The 18,929-nt window shown below is 35.1% G+C and overlaps 1 protein-coding gene across 10 annotated transcripts in view; it reads left to right on the top strand.

Moving 5' to 3' along the window:
* The window catches only part of CHD9 (chromodomain helicase DNA binding protein 9), a 648,673-nt gene that overhangs the window by 291,670 nt on the left and 338,074 nt on the right, over positions 1-18,929 (top strand). For 7 of the 10 annotated variants that reach the window (XM_053699504.1, XM_053699510.1, XM_053699505.1 and 4 more), the window contains one exon: positions 12,990-13,330. In XM_053699504.1, the coding sequence (XP_053555479.1) occupies positions 12,990-13,330 (341 nt within the window). Of the gene's footprint in view, positions 1-9,115; positions 9,255-12,989; positions 13,331-18,929 lie in introns of those variants that run through there. The other 3 variants (XM_053699511.1, XM_053699508.1, XM_053699507.1) reach the window with 1 other exon arrangement.

The following is an 18,929-nucleotide window of genomic DNA, read 5'->3' as shown; positions in this document are numbered from 1 at the left end:
TAGAATTCAAGGACTCTCCTCCAAGGGGAAGGTTCCACATTTCTCGCTTGTCTTTAGACCAGACAAAGAGACAGGCGTTCTTACGCTGCGTAGAAGACCTTCTAAAGATGGGAGTGATACACCCAGTTCCAACTGCAGAACAAGGACTGGGTTTTTACTCAAACCTGTTTGTAGTTCCCAAAAAGGAAGGAACTTTCAGGCCAATCCTGGATTTAAAAATCCTAAACAAATTCCTCAGAGTTCCATCATTCAAAATGGAAACCATTCGGACAATTTTACCAATGATCCAGGAGGGTAAATATATGACTACCGTGGATTTAAAGGATGCGTACCTGCATATTCCTATCCACAAAGATCACCATCAGTTCCTAAGGTTTGCCTTTCTGGACAAGCATTACCAGTTCGTGGCTCTTCCCTTCGGATTGGCCACTGCTCCCAGAATTTTCACAAAGGTGCTAGGGTCCCTTCTAGTGGTACTAAGGGGCATTGCAGTAGCACCTTACCTAGACGACATCTTAATACAAGCGTCGTCCTTTCACAGAGCAAAGGCTCATACGGACATTGTTCTGGCCTTTCTATGGTCTCACGGGTGGAAGGTGAACGTAGAAAAAAGTTCTCTGTCCCCGTTCACAAGGGTTCCCTTCCTGGGAACAATAATAGACTCTGTAGAAATTAAAATCTTTCTGACGGAGGTCAGGAAGTCAAAACTTTCGAATACTTGTCGAGTTCTTCATGCCATTCCTCAGCCTTCTGAGGCTCAGTGCATGGAGGTAATAGGGCTAATGGTTGCGGCAATGGACGTAGTCCCTTTTGCCCGAATTCATCTAAGACCACTGCAACTGTGCATGCTCAAACAGTGTAATGGGGATTATGCATATTTGTCTCCCCAGATTCAAATGGACCAGAAAACCAGAGACTCACTCCTCTGGTGGTTGTCTCAGGATCACCTGTCTCAGGGAATGAGTTTCCGCAGACCGGAGTGGATCATTGTCACGACCGACGCCAGCCTCTTAGGCTGGGGTGCGGTCTGGGACTCCCTGAAAGCTCAGGGTCTATGGTCTCGGGAAGAAGCTCTTCTCCCGATAAACATTTTGGAATTGAGAGCGATATTCAATGCGCTCCAGACCTGGCCTCAGCTAGCGGAGGCCAAATTCATCAGATTTCAGTCGGACAACATCACGACTGTAGCGTACATCAGTCATCAGGGAGGAACAAAGAGTTCCCTGGCGATGAGGGAGGTATCCAAGATCATCAAATGGGCAGAGGATCACTCCTGCAATCTATCCGCAATTTACATCCCAGGAGTGGACAACTGGGAGGCGGATTATCTGAGTCGTCAGACTTTCCATCCGGGGGAGTGGGAACTCCACCCGGAGGTTTTTGCCCAGCTAACCCAAATATGGGGCATTCCAGATCTGGATCTGATGGCGTCACGCCAGAACTCCAAAGTTCCACGTTACGGGTCCAGGTCCAGGGATCCCAAGGCGACATTGATAGATGCCTTAGTGGCGCCTTGGTCGTTCAATCTAGCTTATGTCTTTCCACCGTTTCCTCTTCTCCCTCGGCTAGTAGCCAGAATCAAGCAGGAGAAGGCTTTGGTAATTCTGATAGCTCCTGCGTGGCCACGCAGGACTTGGTATGCAGACCTGGTGGATATGTCATCGGCTCCACCATGGAAGCTACCTTTGAGGCAGGACCTTCTAATCCAAGGTCCATTCAAGCATCCAAACCTAGTTTCTCTGCAACTGACTTCTTGGAGATTGAACGCTTAATTCTAGCTAAGCGTGGGTTCTCTGAATCAGTTATAGATACTAGATTTACCATAAGATATGGCGGAAATATCTTTGTTGGTGCGAATCCAAGGGTTACTCGTGGAGTAAGATTAGGATTCCAAGGTTACTATCCTTTCTCCAAGAAGGATTGGAGAAAGGGTTGGCAGCTAGTTCCTTAAAGGGACAGATATCTGCTCTGTCTATTCTGTTGCACAAGCGTCTGGCAGCCGTGCCAGATGTTCAGGCGTTTGTACAGGCCTTAGTTAGGATCAAGCCTGTCTACAGACCTGTGGCTCCTTCATGGAGTCTAAATTTAGTTCTTTCAGTTCTTCAAGGGGTTTCGTTTGAACCTCTACATTCCATAGATATTAAGTTACTATATTGGAAAGTTTTGTTTTTGGTAGCTATTTCTTCTACTCGAAGAGTTTCTGAATTGTCTGCTTTGCAGTGTAACTCACCCTATCTGGTGTTCCATACAGATAAGGTCGTTTTGTGTACCAAGCCTGGTTTAAAAGCAACTAAGGATTTCAGACAAACATCATCCTTGTTTGTCGTCTATTCTGGCAAGAGGAGAGGTCAAAAAGCGACTGCTAACTCTCTGTCTTTCTGGCTGAAAAGCATCATCCGGTTGGCTTATGAGACTGCTGGAAGGCAGCCTCCTGAACGAATTACAGCTCATTCCACTAGAGCTGTGGCTTCCACATGGGCTTTCAAGAATGAGGCTTCTGTTGAACAGATTTGTAAGGCAGCGACTTGGTCTTCACTGCATACATTTGCCAAATTTTACAAATTCGATACTTTTGCTTCTTCGGAGGCTATTTTTGGGAGAAAGGTTTTGCAAGCAGTGGTGCCTTCCGTTTAGGTTACCTGACTTGTTCCCTCCCTTCATCCGTGTCCTAAAGCTTTGGTATTGGTTCCCACAAGTAAGGATGAAGCCGTGGACCGGATACACCAATGTAAGAGAAAACAGAATTTATGCTTACCTGATAAATTTCTTTCTCTTACGGTGTATCCGGTCCACGGCCCGCCATGGCAATTAAGTCAGGTTTAAATTTATTTTGTAAACTACAGTCACCACTGCACCCTATGGTTCTCCTTTTTCTCCTAACCGTCGGTCGAATGAGTGGGGGGGGCGGAGCCTGAGGGGAGCTATATGGACAGCTCTGCTGTGTGCTCTCTTTGCCACTTCCTGTAGGGATTGAGAATATCCCACAAGTAAGGATGAAGCCGTGGACCGGATACACCGTAAGAGAGAAATTTATCAGGTAAGCATAAATTCTGTTTTTTCCTCAAAAAGCTTTTTACTTAAAAAAAAATCCTATTTAAATAAAAAAAATAAAAAAGATTTTATCCATCTTGTGCATGGGTACAATTCAGATTGAAATAGAAGCATTTTTTGCAAATTTTACTTCTATTAGCAAAAATTCTTCTAGTAAAGGCTATTGGTTTTCAGCAGCAACACACAAATATACTACGAGAACCTGTGCACCACTGTTCAATCACTACGACTCAGTCATAGGGGCTTGTATGACACAAATTTTACTCTTCACAGATACAGTACACACCACCACCAACTCTCTGAGCTTGAATACATGTGCACGGCCTTCATAGCATACGTGCGTATGCTTCTGAAAAACAGTAATAACTTTTACTTAAAAGCATTTTTGCTAATGAAAGTATATTTCAAAAATGCTTCTAATTAAAATTGAAATGCACCCATACACATTTCAATCTTGACCTTTTATCCCTTTAATGAAAAACAAAAAAATAGTTCAAATTACACTTTTAAGATATACAATTAATTTGTAAATAAAGTATGATCTTCATAATTGCAATAAAGTGTTTAGAAATTTAAAAATAAATCAAAATGATATGAAATTACTTATTGCCAAGTTGATACTATTGGTTAAATTAAAAACCTACAGTCATGAATATCAGGCCATCATCAACAATATTGAATTATTTGTCATGGTGTTTTTTGTTTGTTTTGGCCACCTATCTTTTACTTCTTTGACGATAGTCTTGAAAGTTATACAATATATAATAGATAGTGCCCAATATATAAGAAACAATCAGAAATCATACGTATTTTAAAGGGACAGTATACTCAGAATTTCCACAGTCAAAATGACATGTGCAACATGTATTTAACCAACGTTTAATTCATCAAATGTTTAAAGTGTCAGTAAACCTAAAAAATAATGTTATATAATTCTTCACATAGTGCAGAATTATATAACATTATTTTAGTGCTATCGTTGTAAAAGTTTTTTTTTCCATTTGAATTTTTTTAAAAATATGCCGCTTTTACAGACCTGCTCTCTGCTGAGCGGGTCTGTTTTTTTTACATAGCGCATCGGGCCAGCTGTGTAGTCACAGCTCGGCCCGACCGCGCCATAACATTAAGTGCAGCTCGCTCCTGCTCTGTCTGTCTATATAACATTATTTTTTAGGTTTACTGTCCCTTCAAATAAAAGTTTTTATCTTATCTATTTTCAACTCAAACTTGTACCACTTGTGTATTCACTGTCCGCCTCCATGACTGCCGCTTTTTTTTTATTTTTCAATATATTGGAAGAATCCCCATTCATCCAATAATGTTGATATCGGTCGCACAATGTACCTGCTATGCGAACGTGCGCACGACGACATCATCTGCTTCTGGGTTCCGCTATTCCTAGTTCTGCGCATGCCCCAAATCATAAGTTCACGTCAAGCGTTCGATGCTTCCAAGATTGCATATACTAGATACAGGAGCGTGAGCGAGCTTCAGTGGGAGGTTAAATGTGAGTCACAGCATTTGCATGTGGGAAGTACAGAGTTGGTCTATACCTCCCACATTGGAGATGCCGTGCTGGGGTTGGAGAACGGACATAGAGTAATGGTTAGGCTGCAAAACTGATTTAATAAAACATGTCAATTTTATTTTTTTAAATTAACAATGCGGTTAGATTATAAGGATATAGAGGACGTTCGCGTTAGCTTTTACATCCTCTGAGTTTACTGACCCTTTAAATAGACATTAAACCCATTTTTTTTCTTTCATGATTCAGATACAACATGCAATTTTAAATGACTCTTTAATTCTATTATCAAATTTTCTTTGTCCTTTTGGTATCTTTTGTTAAAAAGCAGGGACATAAGCTCAGGCGCGTGCACGTATCTGAAGCACTATACGGCAGCAGTTTTGCAAGTATGTTATCCATTTGCAAAAGCACTAGATGGCAGCACTATTTCCTGCCATGTAGTGTTTGTGACATCTACCTAGGTATCTCTTCTACACAGAATACAAAGGGAATGAAGCAAATTTGAGTATAGATGTAAATTAGAAACTTTTTTTTTTTTTTTAATTGTATGTTCTATCTAAATCCAAAAATATATATTTTTCAGTTTCATATCCCTTTAATTTAAATAAAAAAAGAAAAAAACAAAGTGAGCTGATTCAATGGTTTTGCAGAATGATTGTATCATATTGTATTCAGAAAAAAGCACCAGAGCTGCTTTCTGTTATTTCTCAGGGAACTAACATAACTATTAATATCAAGGCCATTGCCTCACATCATTTATTGGGCAAAGGGCAAGACATTAGTTTATTGTAATGTTCTTGGAAGTCAAGCAGTGCTGTCTGAGTAGTTATCCTGCTATCAGTTTTACCAATACATTTGGTCTTTTTTTCTTTTTATAAGTTTTCAGGCGTAGTGTTAGTATGGATCCTGTGTTGGCTAAATTATTGAAATATAAGAGCCTGGATCTTTCTATCTTTATCAATGTCTGTATATCACCGGTCTGTCTGTCTGACTGTCTATCTATCTATCATTCAGCAATTGATTTTTATAGTGAAAGATTGAACAGTGCACCATTTTAAGATGTGGAAATTTAACCGATTAAAGGGACAGTAATGTCACAATTTAAAATTTCATGATTCAGATAGCACAAACAATTTTATACATGTCTTCAATTTGCTTCGATATCTAATTGATTTGTTCACTTGGTATCCTTTTGTTGAAAATGATATCTAGATTGGTTGCTGCTCACACATGCCTCTTGTCATTGGCTCATTTGATGTGCTTAGCTAGCTCCCAGTAGTCCATTGCTACTCCTTCAACAAAGGATACCAAGAAAATAAAGCAAATCTGATAATAGAAATGCAAAGTTGTTTAAAATTGTATACTCTATCTGAATCAAGAAAGAAACATTTTTGGGATTCCTGTCCTTTTAGGGATCTTGCACAAAAGCGCATAACAATGTTATCCAAGGTGGCGTAAAAGATAAGTAAGACTACTGCAGTATCCTTGTATCACATTGTCCTGTGCCAGTTGACTCTAACAGGCTGTACTCGCCTTTGCCTAGGTTAATCTGTTATACGAACAGCTTAAAAGAAGTATTTCAAGTAAACATTTTATGCATTATTTATTCTATTAATTTACAGGGACATTCAAATGAAAATGACAAATTACAGCTCTCCTGCTTTGAAGTATAATATTAATTTATGTCTCTTCAGTAACCAACAATATGATTGCTTATTAAATTATTAAGAATATTTGTATTAAATACAGTGATTTCCAGCTGCGTTAAAGGGCCATAACAACCCAAATGTTTAAACACTTGAAAGTGCTGCAGCATAGCTGTAAAAGGCTGACTAGACAATATCACCTGAACATCTCTATGTAAAAAAGAAAGATATTTTATCTCAAAAGTTCCTCAGTAGCCACATCACATTGTAAAGGACTTCTAAGCAGCAAATTAGTAGGTATGTCCTGGAACAGCGGAAGGATTGAGCCTCGTGCACTCTCATGTTATTTACCTATTCAGCTTAAGGAAGTTTACAATGAAACAATGAAATCTCATGAGAGTTAAAGGGACATTCCACCCACATTTTTTCTTTTATGATTTAGAAAGAGAATGCAATTTTAAACATATTTCTAATTTACTTATATTATCTAATTTGTTTTATTCTCTTGATATTCTTTGATGAAAAGCATATCTAGATATGCTCACTAGCTGCTGATTGGTTGCTGCACATAGAAGCCTTGTGTGATTTGCTCACCATGTGCATTGCTTTTTCTTCAACTAAGGATATCTAAAAAATGAAGCAAAATAAATAATGGAAGTAAATTGTAATGTTGTTTAAATTTCTATTCTTTATCTGAATCATGAAAGAAAGATTTTGGGTTTAGTGGCCCTTTAAGTAAAATCTCATGAGATCACAGTAAAAAAGTTCATGACATCAGCACTGCTGATGCTGATTGGCTGCTGTTCATTTCTTTATTTTGTTTTTTATTTTTACCTGCAGCTGGGAGCAGCTGAGTATAACTTTTTACACAGAACTTACTCTGCTGAGCTGTGGAAATTGTGAGGTAAAATATCTTCCTCTTTTACATAGAGATGCTCAGGTGATATTTTCCTGTCAGCTTTTTACAGTTATACTGCATCAGTTTCAAGTGATTTAGCATATGAGTATTATGTCCCTGTAATTTTCAAAATGTCTTCTTAATAACTGATATCCAAGCATAGCTGGAGGTTATTAATTCTATCATTGAAAGCAGATAGAAATGCATATTCTTCCACATTTGATTATAGATTTTTGTTTAAATACAATTACAAAATGTAATCCCAAATCATTCTGATGATGATTATTGATGATGATAATTATTTCTGAATATATATAAAACGATTTTATATAAAACGAAAATATTTTGATTAATTGAAGCTTGCCCTCTCCATACGTTTATTTAATATGTTATATAATTACACTTTTTTGCATCACCTCACCATAATGACTTGCATACATTAAATGGACATTAAACTCATAGCATATATCAGCAGTTAAAGGGTCATGGAACCCACATTTTTTCTTTCATGATTTAGATAGAGCGTACAAGTAAAACATTTTCAAATCAATTGTACTTTATCAAAATTGCTCCATTCTCATGTTATTCTTTGTTGAAGAGATGTCTAGATAGTTAGCGTGCACATGTCTGGGGCACTTAATCGCAGGAAATAGTGCTGCAGACAAATGTACACTTCTAAACTTACCTTCCTGCTTTTCAACAGAGGATTATAAGAAAACGCAAAAGTTGTTTAAAATTGTTCTATCTGAACCATAAAATACATTTTTTGGGGGTTTTATGTCCCTTTAAGCTATGCACTCCAATAGAAAATATTTGAAAATCATATAACATTGTCATTTTATTATCGCAAATTATAAGGATTTGTAAATAAAAAGAACAGTTCAGGGATATACCACTTGGAATGCCAGATGGAATCCATGGTCCTGGGCTTATGTGCTGTTGCCAATTTGGGATAGATGTAAATAAGGTTGCACTCTGATCTAATCAATCCCTATATAGAATATTGCAGGCTTAGGTAAATCTCAACGACGTATCATGGAGGTTCTTTAGCCTCTCTTAAGGAAGGGCACCTGCATCATTTCCTGAAGTATTTAAAGCAAAAGCAGGAAAAATAATCTTGAATGTATATATGCAATTTTGTTTAATTTTCCTTAAAACGATCCATCCAAATGATAATGGGGTGATGTTGTTTAAAGTCCCTTTATCAATCTGGTGAAACTTCAGTGAGACAAATCTCTCCAGATTGTGTTCACAAAGAAATGGAGAGCTTACTCTGTTCATTAAGAATTTGAGAGATAATCCTTAGTGAACCTAGGCCTGTTTTTACTTTCACTTCTTCTTATACTTCGTTATGCAAGCGCTGTCTCTGGCCATGCAGCAATTCTCCAAGCTGATGTCATCCAGTAGAGGATATAAATCCTTAAACAGACCCATTGTAGTTTAGGTTCAGTTTATTTACAAAAAAAAGAACAAATGACATTTCAAACATGAGAAGTCTTGTAGAACGCAGACTTTCTTTTTACATTTTTCACTGCCAGAGGGTGCTGTCTCTTCTAGCAGGATCTTGGTGTATTCCCACTCTGGGAAGAAAGGGTTAAACCATGGAATCTAATACAATAACACAACACTGCTCAGCTCCCCCTGCTGGACGCTCATGCCCAGTATCAGTGTATATGTGTTATTTTTTTTTCTTTTCTTTTTTTTTTTTTTTTTATCGGCATCTCTAATATTCATGCTGATGCATTTTGATGCTGCTGTGTATTCCTTTTTTTTTTTTTTTTTTCTTCTCTCTCGGTCTCGCTCTCTCCTACGCTTTTGCCATTTCTTACAACGATGCTGAGGTCCTGAATCCATCTGTATCTCCATTTGGAAGCTTGTGGTATCTCTTCATTCCCCCTCCTCCTTCGCCCACATCATCAGGAAAATAAATATATATCAAATTCACAATACACAATGTGTAGGTGCTGTGAAGGCTGCTTGCTCCTTCTGCTGAGAAGCTAGTTTCTATCAATGTCTTGGTATTGAAGCTGTCCTGTATAAGGGGGGAGGTTTATTGTCGGAGGGGGGTGTTGCAGAGAGAAAAAATCCTTTGAGAGCAGGAATGTCTTCAACGAAGAGGCCAAGAGGAAGGGTAAGTGAAAGGCTGAATGAGAGAGCGAAAGGAGGGGGTGGCTGACAGGGCTGTATAACCTCCCTTATAACTGGCCTTTCTCTATCGCCATCTTGACTGAGTGGCTGCCTGCTCTGCATATACATACATCTCAGTCTGTGAGACTGTAGCCCCCCCCAGGCACACACACTGTATGTCCTGTTACCTCAGGGTCCCAGGATGCATGTGGAGACCCCCATCAGCATCTCACTGTGCTGCCCACAACAGCTTATAGATGGGTGAGCGGCAGGGAAGTGACATTTCTTGATTCTCTCTTTAATTTGCAGATTAAATTAGGCTGGGGAAATATCTATCTATCTATCTATCTATCTATCTATCTATATATATATATATATATATATATATATATATATATCTCATAGATATACTGGTGATTATGTGCAGAAAGGATTGTTGGCTATTTTTTTTACATTTGAATTATTTAAGAGAGGTTCATATTCTGCAAAATCAGGCTCTGCTGATGTGGCGGATAATTTTTTGGCTATAATGAGAGTGTTTTGTTCATTAAGCTGCATAGATTATGTAGTCTGCAATAGAAATATATATGTATAATAACATTTAAGAAAAAGCTGCAAGGAAGCTAGTATTAATTAAGGCAGAATGTCAGTGAGGACCATTTACATAATTAATATTTGTATATATTTCTGTTTTATGTCATGCAGTTGTGTGTTTTGTTTATTTTTGTGATTTATTCTGCCTTTGTATGTATATTGTCGATGGATGTGCACGTTATAAAGGTTTATATGCACATAAAATGCTTATTTCCATATTATTTTTTATTTTATTTTGTCGCTACATCTATTTGTAGTCACAAATGTGTTTTTTTTCCTTGGATAAATTCATAAAATTATGCATATATATATACTATGTATGTTTTATATTTCTATTTTTAGCGCATGATACATCTGCATTGCTTTGCATATAAAGCCTTAACAAGCTTATTTATCATTAGCTACAGCATCTGCGTTTTTTTTTTTTTAATCCCTTGATGAGGTACTTAAGAAAATAAATGATTTTTTATTGATTTTTTTTTTCTTTTTATTTATTTCTGGTTTATAAATACATAAATGCCTGTTGTATTGTGTTTTCTGTCAAAATTACATTTTATATTTTTATGAAGATATTCTTTGTGTTTCTTTCCCTTGATCTGTTGGTTTATTATCAAATGGCTCACCTTAACAGCTTTATATTTGTTAAAACCTAAATGCGTAGAGCTGTCAAAAAAAAACAAGAAAATCCCCCCAAAAATTGATTTATTTAGCTTTGGCCTGACACAGTTAATTTTTTCTTATATTTATGCTTGCTTAATACATTTCACTTTATGTATTTGTGCTGAATTTGCCTGGTAAAGATTTGATATTATTATTTTATTGATAAATTGCCTGAATTTGTTTTCAATTTTGAATTGTTGATACACATTTATTTGCTATACCTTTTCAATGTAAATGTGCTTACATTTTATTTTTATTTATTTGTTTGTCATCTCAAATGCATAAACAAAAAATATATTGTATTTAAATATAAAAAAGAGAATGCCAAAAAAAGAATTCCTGGTCAAATCAGTTGGTGTTAATTTTGAATGAATGATGTGTCTGTCAGAAGCAAGCCAATAAACTGTGAGAATGAGATGGGGATTCTGGGAGAGTTAATAAAAGTGATAACCATAGAGTTACTCCTTCACTGGCCAATCACCTCCATAACAGATATGTTACCCCTGCAAAATATCTTAACATTGCTTTATGCGCTCTTTTATTTATATGTACAGTGATTCTCAGTGGCTGAAACATACTGTGAACATTGTATGACTTGCTAAAATATATATATATATATATATATATATATATATTTTTAAATGCTCCAACTGATTATACAGCACTGGAGTTGCTTTGCTTCGTCAAGTAAATAAAACATTATAAATACACTGTAGTTTCAAATTTAAGTAAATTTGTTCCTTATAATAAATAACTGATAATAAATTATTGACAAAACATGTATGAAGAGGACAAATTATATGTTGAAAAAGTTAAGTGAAATCTGTTAAAATTGCAATTTGTTGTAGATATATACTTCGTACTTAAGTATTGCTTATTGGCTGGTAAGGACAATACCCTTAGGTTATTTCAGTTGACAGGAACAGGAGTCCACAAGGCTGGCAAGAAATGGTAAATTTATTAAACAAAGGAGAATAATCCATTAAAAAAAAAACTACAATACATTTTTAAATCTACACTCTATACAGTCATATCTATGATTTTCTATTCTAGCAATTGTGGACTTTTTCACTGCATTTACAAGTTTAAAAGGACATTTTTAAAGTATTTTTTTTATTATCTATTCAGGGAATTGCAATATATATATATATATATATATATATATATATATATATATATATATATATATATATATATATATATATATATATATATGTATAAATATAGAATAGATGTTAATATGATGGAAAATGATATGCACATATAGTTACATTTTTATATATACACATAAATATATAGATAGGGCCAATTCTAATTGAGCTATTCAAGTAAAAATTAGGATAGTCTGGGTCAAAAGTAAAGTAATTTTGTATAAATAATGTATTTCATTTTGTTAAATTGTTTTAAAATGTATTTATTATTGTAAAAAAAACCCATATACTATAGATATATTTTTAATATTAAAGATTATAGTCAGAATAATCCTCAAATACTCAAAAGTTAAAGGGACAGTCTACACCAGAATTTTTATTATTTTAAAAGATAGATAATCCCTTTTATTACCCATTCCCCAGTTTTGCATAACCAACACAGTTATATTAATATACTTTTAACCTCTGTGATTATCTTGTATCTAAGCCTCTGTAAACTACCCCTTTATTTCAGTTCTTTTGACAGACTAACAGTTTAGCCAATCAGTGCCTGCTCCCAGATAACTTCACGTGCATGCGCACAGTGTTATCTATATGAAATACATAAACTAACACCCTCTAGTGGTGAAAAACTGTTAAAATGCATTTTGAAAAGAGGTGGCCTTCAAGGTCTAAGAAATTAGCACATGAACCTCCTAGGTTAAGCTTTCAACTAAAAATACCAAGAGAACAAAGCAAAATTGGTGATAAAAGTAAATTGGAAAATTGTTTAAAATTACATGCCCTATCTGAATCATGAAAGTTTATTTTTGACTAGACTGTCCCTTTAAATTTCAGAATTCCTGGATCCTTGGATTTATAAAGCCCTATTTTGTTTGCTTCTGCTCTCTGTTAGCATTGTTCAAATAGTTTTTTTCTATCCAGATTAAAAAGAAAGCTTTTCTGATTTTACTCTTCAGTTGTTCAGTTTCTGAACTGATTACATTTATTTTTATGTTTTTGTTTCCAGATTGAAAATAAATGTTTGTTTCTCATGAAAAGATTTATTACATCCTTCTAGGAATAACACAATTTTAGTACATTTTAATTGTTCATTTGTTTTTATTATATCTATTAGTATTTGTTTGTAATTGTTGTTGTTTTTTTTATCTTGAATTTAATAGTGATGAATGTTTGGTCTTTTTTTGGTCTTATCAATAATAATAATAAAAAAAACCAACTAGCAACACGGTGCACATAACAAATGCAGAAGCAGTTTATTTAGACTATATTTGTTTAATCTGCTGTGAAATTGGACAATACTGTATGTTGAATTATTTTTATTTGTTTCACAGCCTCCCTCCTCCAAACAGCTTGATGGTTCCCGAAACTACCAAAAGTTGTCGAATTCCAAGGTGAGGTCGGCATCGGAGAAACGCCCCAAAAAGAAGGGTGACTCTGAAAGTAAGCAGGAAAAGGCCAATCGCATCATTTCTGAAGCCATCGCAAAAGCCAAGGAAAGGGGTGAAAGGAACATTCCCCGGGTCATGAGTCCTGAGAACTTTCCTAGTGTCTCCTCTTCTGAGGGCCGTGAAGAGAAGAGAGGACGGAAAGCCAAGTCCAAACCAAAGGCGAAAGAAAGCAAGAAAAACAAATCAGGGCTGTGCACAAAGTTAAAGGATAAAACTAAGATTGGGTAAGGTTTTATTTCATGCAAGTAAATTTGTAACCAGATGATATGAATGTACAAATTAGTAGGGACATGGCTTCCTAGTATCATTCCACAAACATCTCAGTACTTCTAGACAGCATAACATTTATTTAGCTTATGTGCTGTCAAAATGACTAAACTAATGACTCACTATCCTGTGCCTTATGTTCTATCTTCTTATGGCCCCTTGTAGCAACCATGTTACATGAGTTTGTATTTATTTATCTTTATTATGTGAATGTTTAATTGTGTGTAGGTGTTTACATGTTTTCCATGAGTTAAGGTTTTTTTAAATCTTTCAATCTAAACATGAAAGTCTGTGAGAGTTAGGTAAACACATCAGGTGAGACAATGACAGGAGGCATATGTGTAGCCACCAATCAGCCGCTAGATCCCATCAGTGCATTGTTGCTCCTGAGCCTATCTAGGTATGCTTTTCAACAAAGGATATCAGTAGAACAAAGCAATTAGATAATAGAAGCAAAGTTGAAAATTGTTTAAAATTGCATAGGCTTTCTGAATTATGAATGTTTAATTTTGACTTAACATTCATTTTAATAGCTTTATGCCACTTCATTAAATCTGGGGTGAATACTCCATATTTATCTTTAGGTGCCTGCTCTATACAATATGTGAAAGTTAGATGAAAGTTGTGGCTAACTATTATGTAAAACAGTCAGCAGGTTTTACACAGAGAAAACACCAAATACATGTGGGAGTTTTTTTTTTATGTCTTCTTCCTTTTTATCTATGTTAGAGCTATTTATTTTTCTTGAACTTTATAGTTAAAATTCATATAGCCATATGGCTCCTTAAAAAAAAAAAAAAAGTCAGTGGAATATACTGGTGGCAATTTATATGGATCTCGGATGTTGGCAAGAATACTGAGAAGTGAAATTAGTATGCCAATGGCACTACTCTGGTATAAAATGATTCCTTTATTAATATGTAATATATTTGTGAACATAAACCTGGGTTAGGTGCTTGTACTAGAAGGAGTATTAACATAAATTAAGTGAGAAACTACAGGGAGTGCAGAATTATTAGGCAAGTTGTATTTTTGAGGATTAATTTTATTATTGAACAACAACCATGTTCTCAATGAACCCAAAAAACTCATTAATATCAAAGCTGAATAGTTTTGGAAGTAGTTTTTAGTTATAGCTATTTTAGGGGGATATCTGTGTGTGCAGGTGACTATTACTGTGCATAATTATTAGGCAACTTAACAAAAAACAAATATATACCCATTTCAATTATTTATTTTTACCAGTGAAACCAATATAACATCTCAACATTCACAAATATATATATATATATATATATAAAAAAAAATCCCAAAAGACCAAGCAATTTTTAGAAATTAATTTTCGTTTTCAGAAATATATGATGGCAAAACACTACCATAAGATGAAAAAAATGTCATTTTTTTTCATAGTGAACAGCAGCACAGGGGCCATTATTTCTTAAGGTTATCAAACACGTTTTATGCTCCATATTTAGCATCAGTTCACCTCCTGAAACACTACATTGAAATATATATATATATATATATATATATATCTCCTACAATGACATTTATTAACTAAAACTTAAAAAAACATTATTAAGCATCAGTTCACTTAAACAAAACACCACATTGTATATATATATATATATATATATATATATATATATATATATATATATATATATATATATATATAGTTTAATTAGGATAACACATACATTTTTGTTACGTTGCACCATCTTCTATTAATGCAGAAATTAAGCAAGTAGAAAATATCTAAAAACCTTAAAGAATAAAAAAAGGGGGTGGCTTAACCCATTTTTACAAAGTATGCACATTCCTAGCCACGTCCAAATTACGTTACTCTTCCAAATGTGGAGTGTTGCGGTATATTATTATGGTGGGCGTAATAAAGGGCTCTTAAAATTGTGGGAATCCCCAAAATAGAACCAATGCTGGGAGATATTTGTAATAGTTACAACATTTAGCTACCAGCTGTGAAAAAGAGAGGTCGCTTACCCTGTTTTAGTGCTTATTTTGGTGTTCTAGGGTCCCCAGAGCACTGTAAAAAGCACCTAGCATATTAGGTGATTGCTATTCAAATGGCAGCAATCACCGGCTATCTAAAGAGACTTATTAGGGGATAGTGGTTCCTTTAGATACACTGCCCCCTATACAGTAAAATATCAGGTAGGTAACTGCCCTTCTTTCTAAACTGGTATCACATACCCCTCTATGTTTTATGGGGGAGGAATAGGGGCTCTAAAAATTGCCCCCTCCCCTCCGTCAAACACTGCACATTTGTGTGATGGTAATGGTGGTAATGGCAATGGTTTTCACCTAAAAAATTAGACGGGCCGACACCTTATTTGAAAGAGGGTAATCTCATTCACAGAGCAAATGTGCAGATAAGTGTTATATAGGTCATTATGTATAAATGACTCATAAAACAAATCAAATTAACATATATACTGAACACATAAAACACTCAAGATTATGGAGACATTTTTCAGTGGTCATAATAGAGATATATTTTAGGCATATTATTGATTAATGTATGACATATTTTTAAAGAGCAACATCTACTATGTTCACGTTTTGACCAATCCAGTTAGTTATGATTCATAAACGTTTACATCTTGCTCTTATATGTATATATATCGCTATCTGTATATAAAACACAACAAGAAATTCCCACTAGTGTCAAAAGAGTAAGAAATAACAGTAGCCAAATAAGGAATCAGGAATATCCCTAACACAGACTAGTAAACTATAGTGATATTATCTCACTTCTGAATATATTTCCATCATTGGCTCTGAAAAATAGTAACTGGCTTCTCAGAATTCTTAAAGGACCATTAAACATGACAATTGGATTTAGTATCCCTTTAAAGGAACAGTTTACTCAAAAATTGTCTCCCCTCTAATTTGTTCCCAATGATCCACTTTACCTGCTGGAGCCTATTAAATTGTTTACAAGTATTTCCATTAACCTTGTATTGGCATTTGAAATAGTTGATTTTGCCTGTGGTATCCCCACCAATTCTGGATGTTTTTGGCCTTAAGGCCAAGCTGTGTAAATACAGCCAGCAGAAGAAATTACATTCCCAGTGGGGTATAGAAGAGATAATGTAATAAAATGTTAATTTTCCATTGTTCTCTCTAAGTATTGTTAAATGGTTTATGGACAGATATAAGATAAAGAAGCAGGTATATGTACACAATGTGATAAAGTAACGAGATCTGATTATACCTACAAGCTTAACCCATTTTATTAGGTTGTGGCTTCAAAACCACAAATCATATAATTCATATACACAAATTAACCTTAAAAAGCAAATCTCAAACATTTTATACTCTGCAGCTGGTAAAAAAAAAGTTATTGGAAACACATTAAGGGAAAAACAATTTTATAGTATACTGTCCCTTTAATACTTTAAGACAATTTATGCAAGCTTTTGTTTACTTTTCTCTCCCTCCCTAAGCTTCTATTGTCTCATGCTTTTAAAAAGGTGGATTATAAATTTTGCATTAACAATCATGATAGGCAAATCATGCTTTGCAATGGTAACCAAGTCGAATCACTGCTAAGCCTCCGTAAAAGGAATACAAGGGCTGGCTACCCCAGTCTGCACATGTGCAAAAACGATTTTCTGCTATATCTGAATATAAGTTTATGATTGGTTAGAAAGGATTCTTCTATTCTGGGGGTCAATCAATGAAATGAATAAACATGAAACAATATACTCATTTGACAAAATAAAGCTGCAGTTTTCAATGCAAAATTATTTCTATATATGAAGGTTTATTATCATGTAGTTTATAATTTGAGTTTAGTGTCCCTTTAACATAAATTCAGTGAGAAACTGAAGAGAATAAGTACATTTGATAGACCTCAATACATAATTTGAAAAAAGCCACTACGGCAAAAAGCATCAGTGGCGTTCCTGTTCTTTTCTAAATTTTTAACTTGCAAATGTAACTTTATCTAATCATTTAAATAACTGCAACAATGAGGGGCATATAAGATGGGACAATAATCGAGTGGATGGATCAGATATTTAAGGCGGGACAATAATCTTATGCATGCACAGATCTAATTTATAAAATCCTTATATATATATATATATATATATATATATATATGCTAATGATCCCAAACTAAAATAAGCCTTCAAAAAACCTATAATTATATTACTGGCATTAAGAGGTATATTTGAACCTTTATTAGTATTGTCAGACTAACCATCTAATATATTTAACACAGCCCTCACATATAAAGTTTACATTTGTGTTTTTATATTGTAATTATTTTTTATCCTTAAAATGACAGTCTTAAACTTTAATGATTCAGATAGAGAATGTAATTAAAAAAAAAAAAAATCCAATTTACTTTTATCACCAATTTTGCTTAGTACTCTTGGTATTCTTAATTAAAAGCTAAACCTAGGAGGTTCATATGCTAATTTCTAAGCCCTTGAAGGCCGCCTCTTCTCTCAGGGCATTTTGACAAGTTTTTCACAGCTAAACAGTGCTAGTTCATGTGTGTCATATAAATAACACTTTGCTCACGCACGTGGAGTTCGAGTGAGCCAGCTCTGATTAGTTAAAATGGATGTCTATCAAAAGAACTGAAATAAGGGGGCAGTTTGCAGAGGCTTAGATACAGGGTAATCACAGAGGTAAAAAGTGTATTTATATAACTATGTTGGTTATGCAAAACTAGGGAATGGGTAATAAAGGGATTATCTATCTTTTTAAACAACAAAAATTCTGGTGTAGACTGTCCCTTTAAGCTTTAATACAAGTTATGTTTTAATTTTCCCATGGAGGAGCTATTTGTAAAACATATTATGACTTATTGCGTACTATCCAATGTACACTGTGTGCAGAATTATTAGGCAAATGAGTATTTTGACCACATCATCCACTTTATGCATGTTGTCTTACTCCAAGCTGTATAGGCTTGAAAGCCTACTACCAATTAAGCATATTAGGTGATGTGCATCTCTGTAATGAGAAGGGGTGTGGTCTAATGACATCAACACCCTATATCAGGTGTGCATAATTATTAGGCAACTTCCTTTCCTTTGGCAAAATGGGTCAAAAGAAGGACTTGACAGGCTCAGAAAAGTCAAAAATAGTGAGATATCTTGCAGAGGGATGCAGCACTCTTAAAATTGCAAAGCTTCTGAAGCGTGATCATCGAACAATCAAGCGTTTCATTCAAAATAGTCAACAGGGTCGCAAGAACCGTGTGGAAAAACCAAGGCGCAAAATAACTGCCCATGAACTGAGAAAAGTCAAGCGTGCAGCTGCCAAGATGCCACTTGCCACCAGTTTGGCCATATTTCAGAGCTGCAACATCACTGGAGTGCCCAAAAGCACAAGGTGTGCAATACTCAGAGACATGGCCAAGGTAAGAAAGGCTGAAAGACGACCACCACTGAACAAGACACACAAGCTGAAACGTCAAGACTGGGCCAAGAAATATCTCAAGACTGATTTTTCTAAGGTTTTATGGACTGATGAAATGAGAGTGAGTCTTGATGGGCCAGATGGATGGGCCCGTGG

Source organism: Bombina bombina, chromosome 1 (assembly GCF_027579735.1).
Source record: "Bombina bombina isolate aBomBom1 chromosome 1, aBomBom1.pri, whole genome shotgun sequence".
NCBI lineage: Eukaryota > Metazoa > Chordata > Amphibia > Anura > Bombinatoridae > Bombina > Bombina bombina.
The sequence above is the reverse complement of the archived record's forward strand: the minus strand, read 5'-3'. Positions and strand labels throughout refer to the sequence as shown.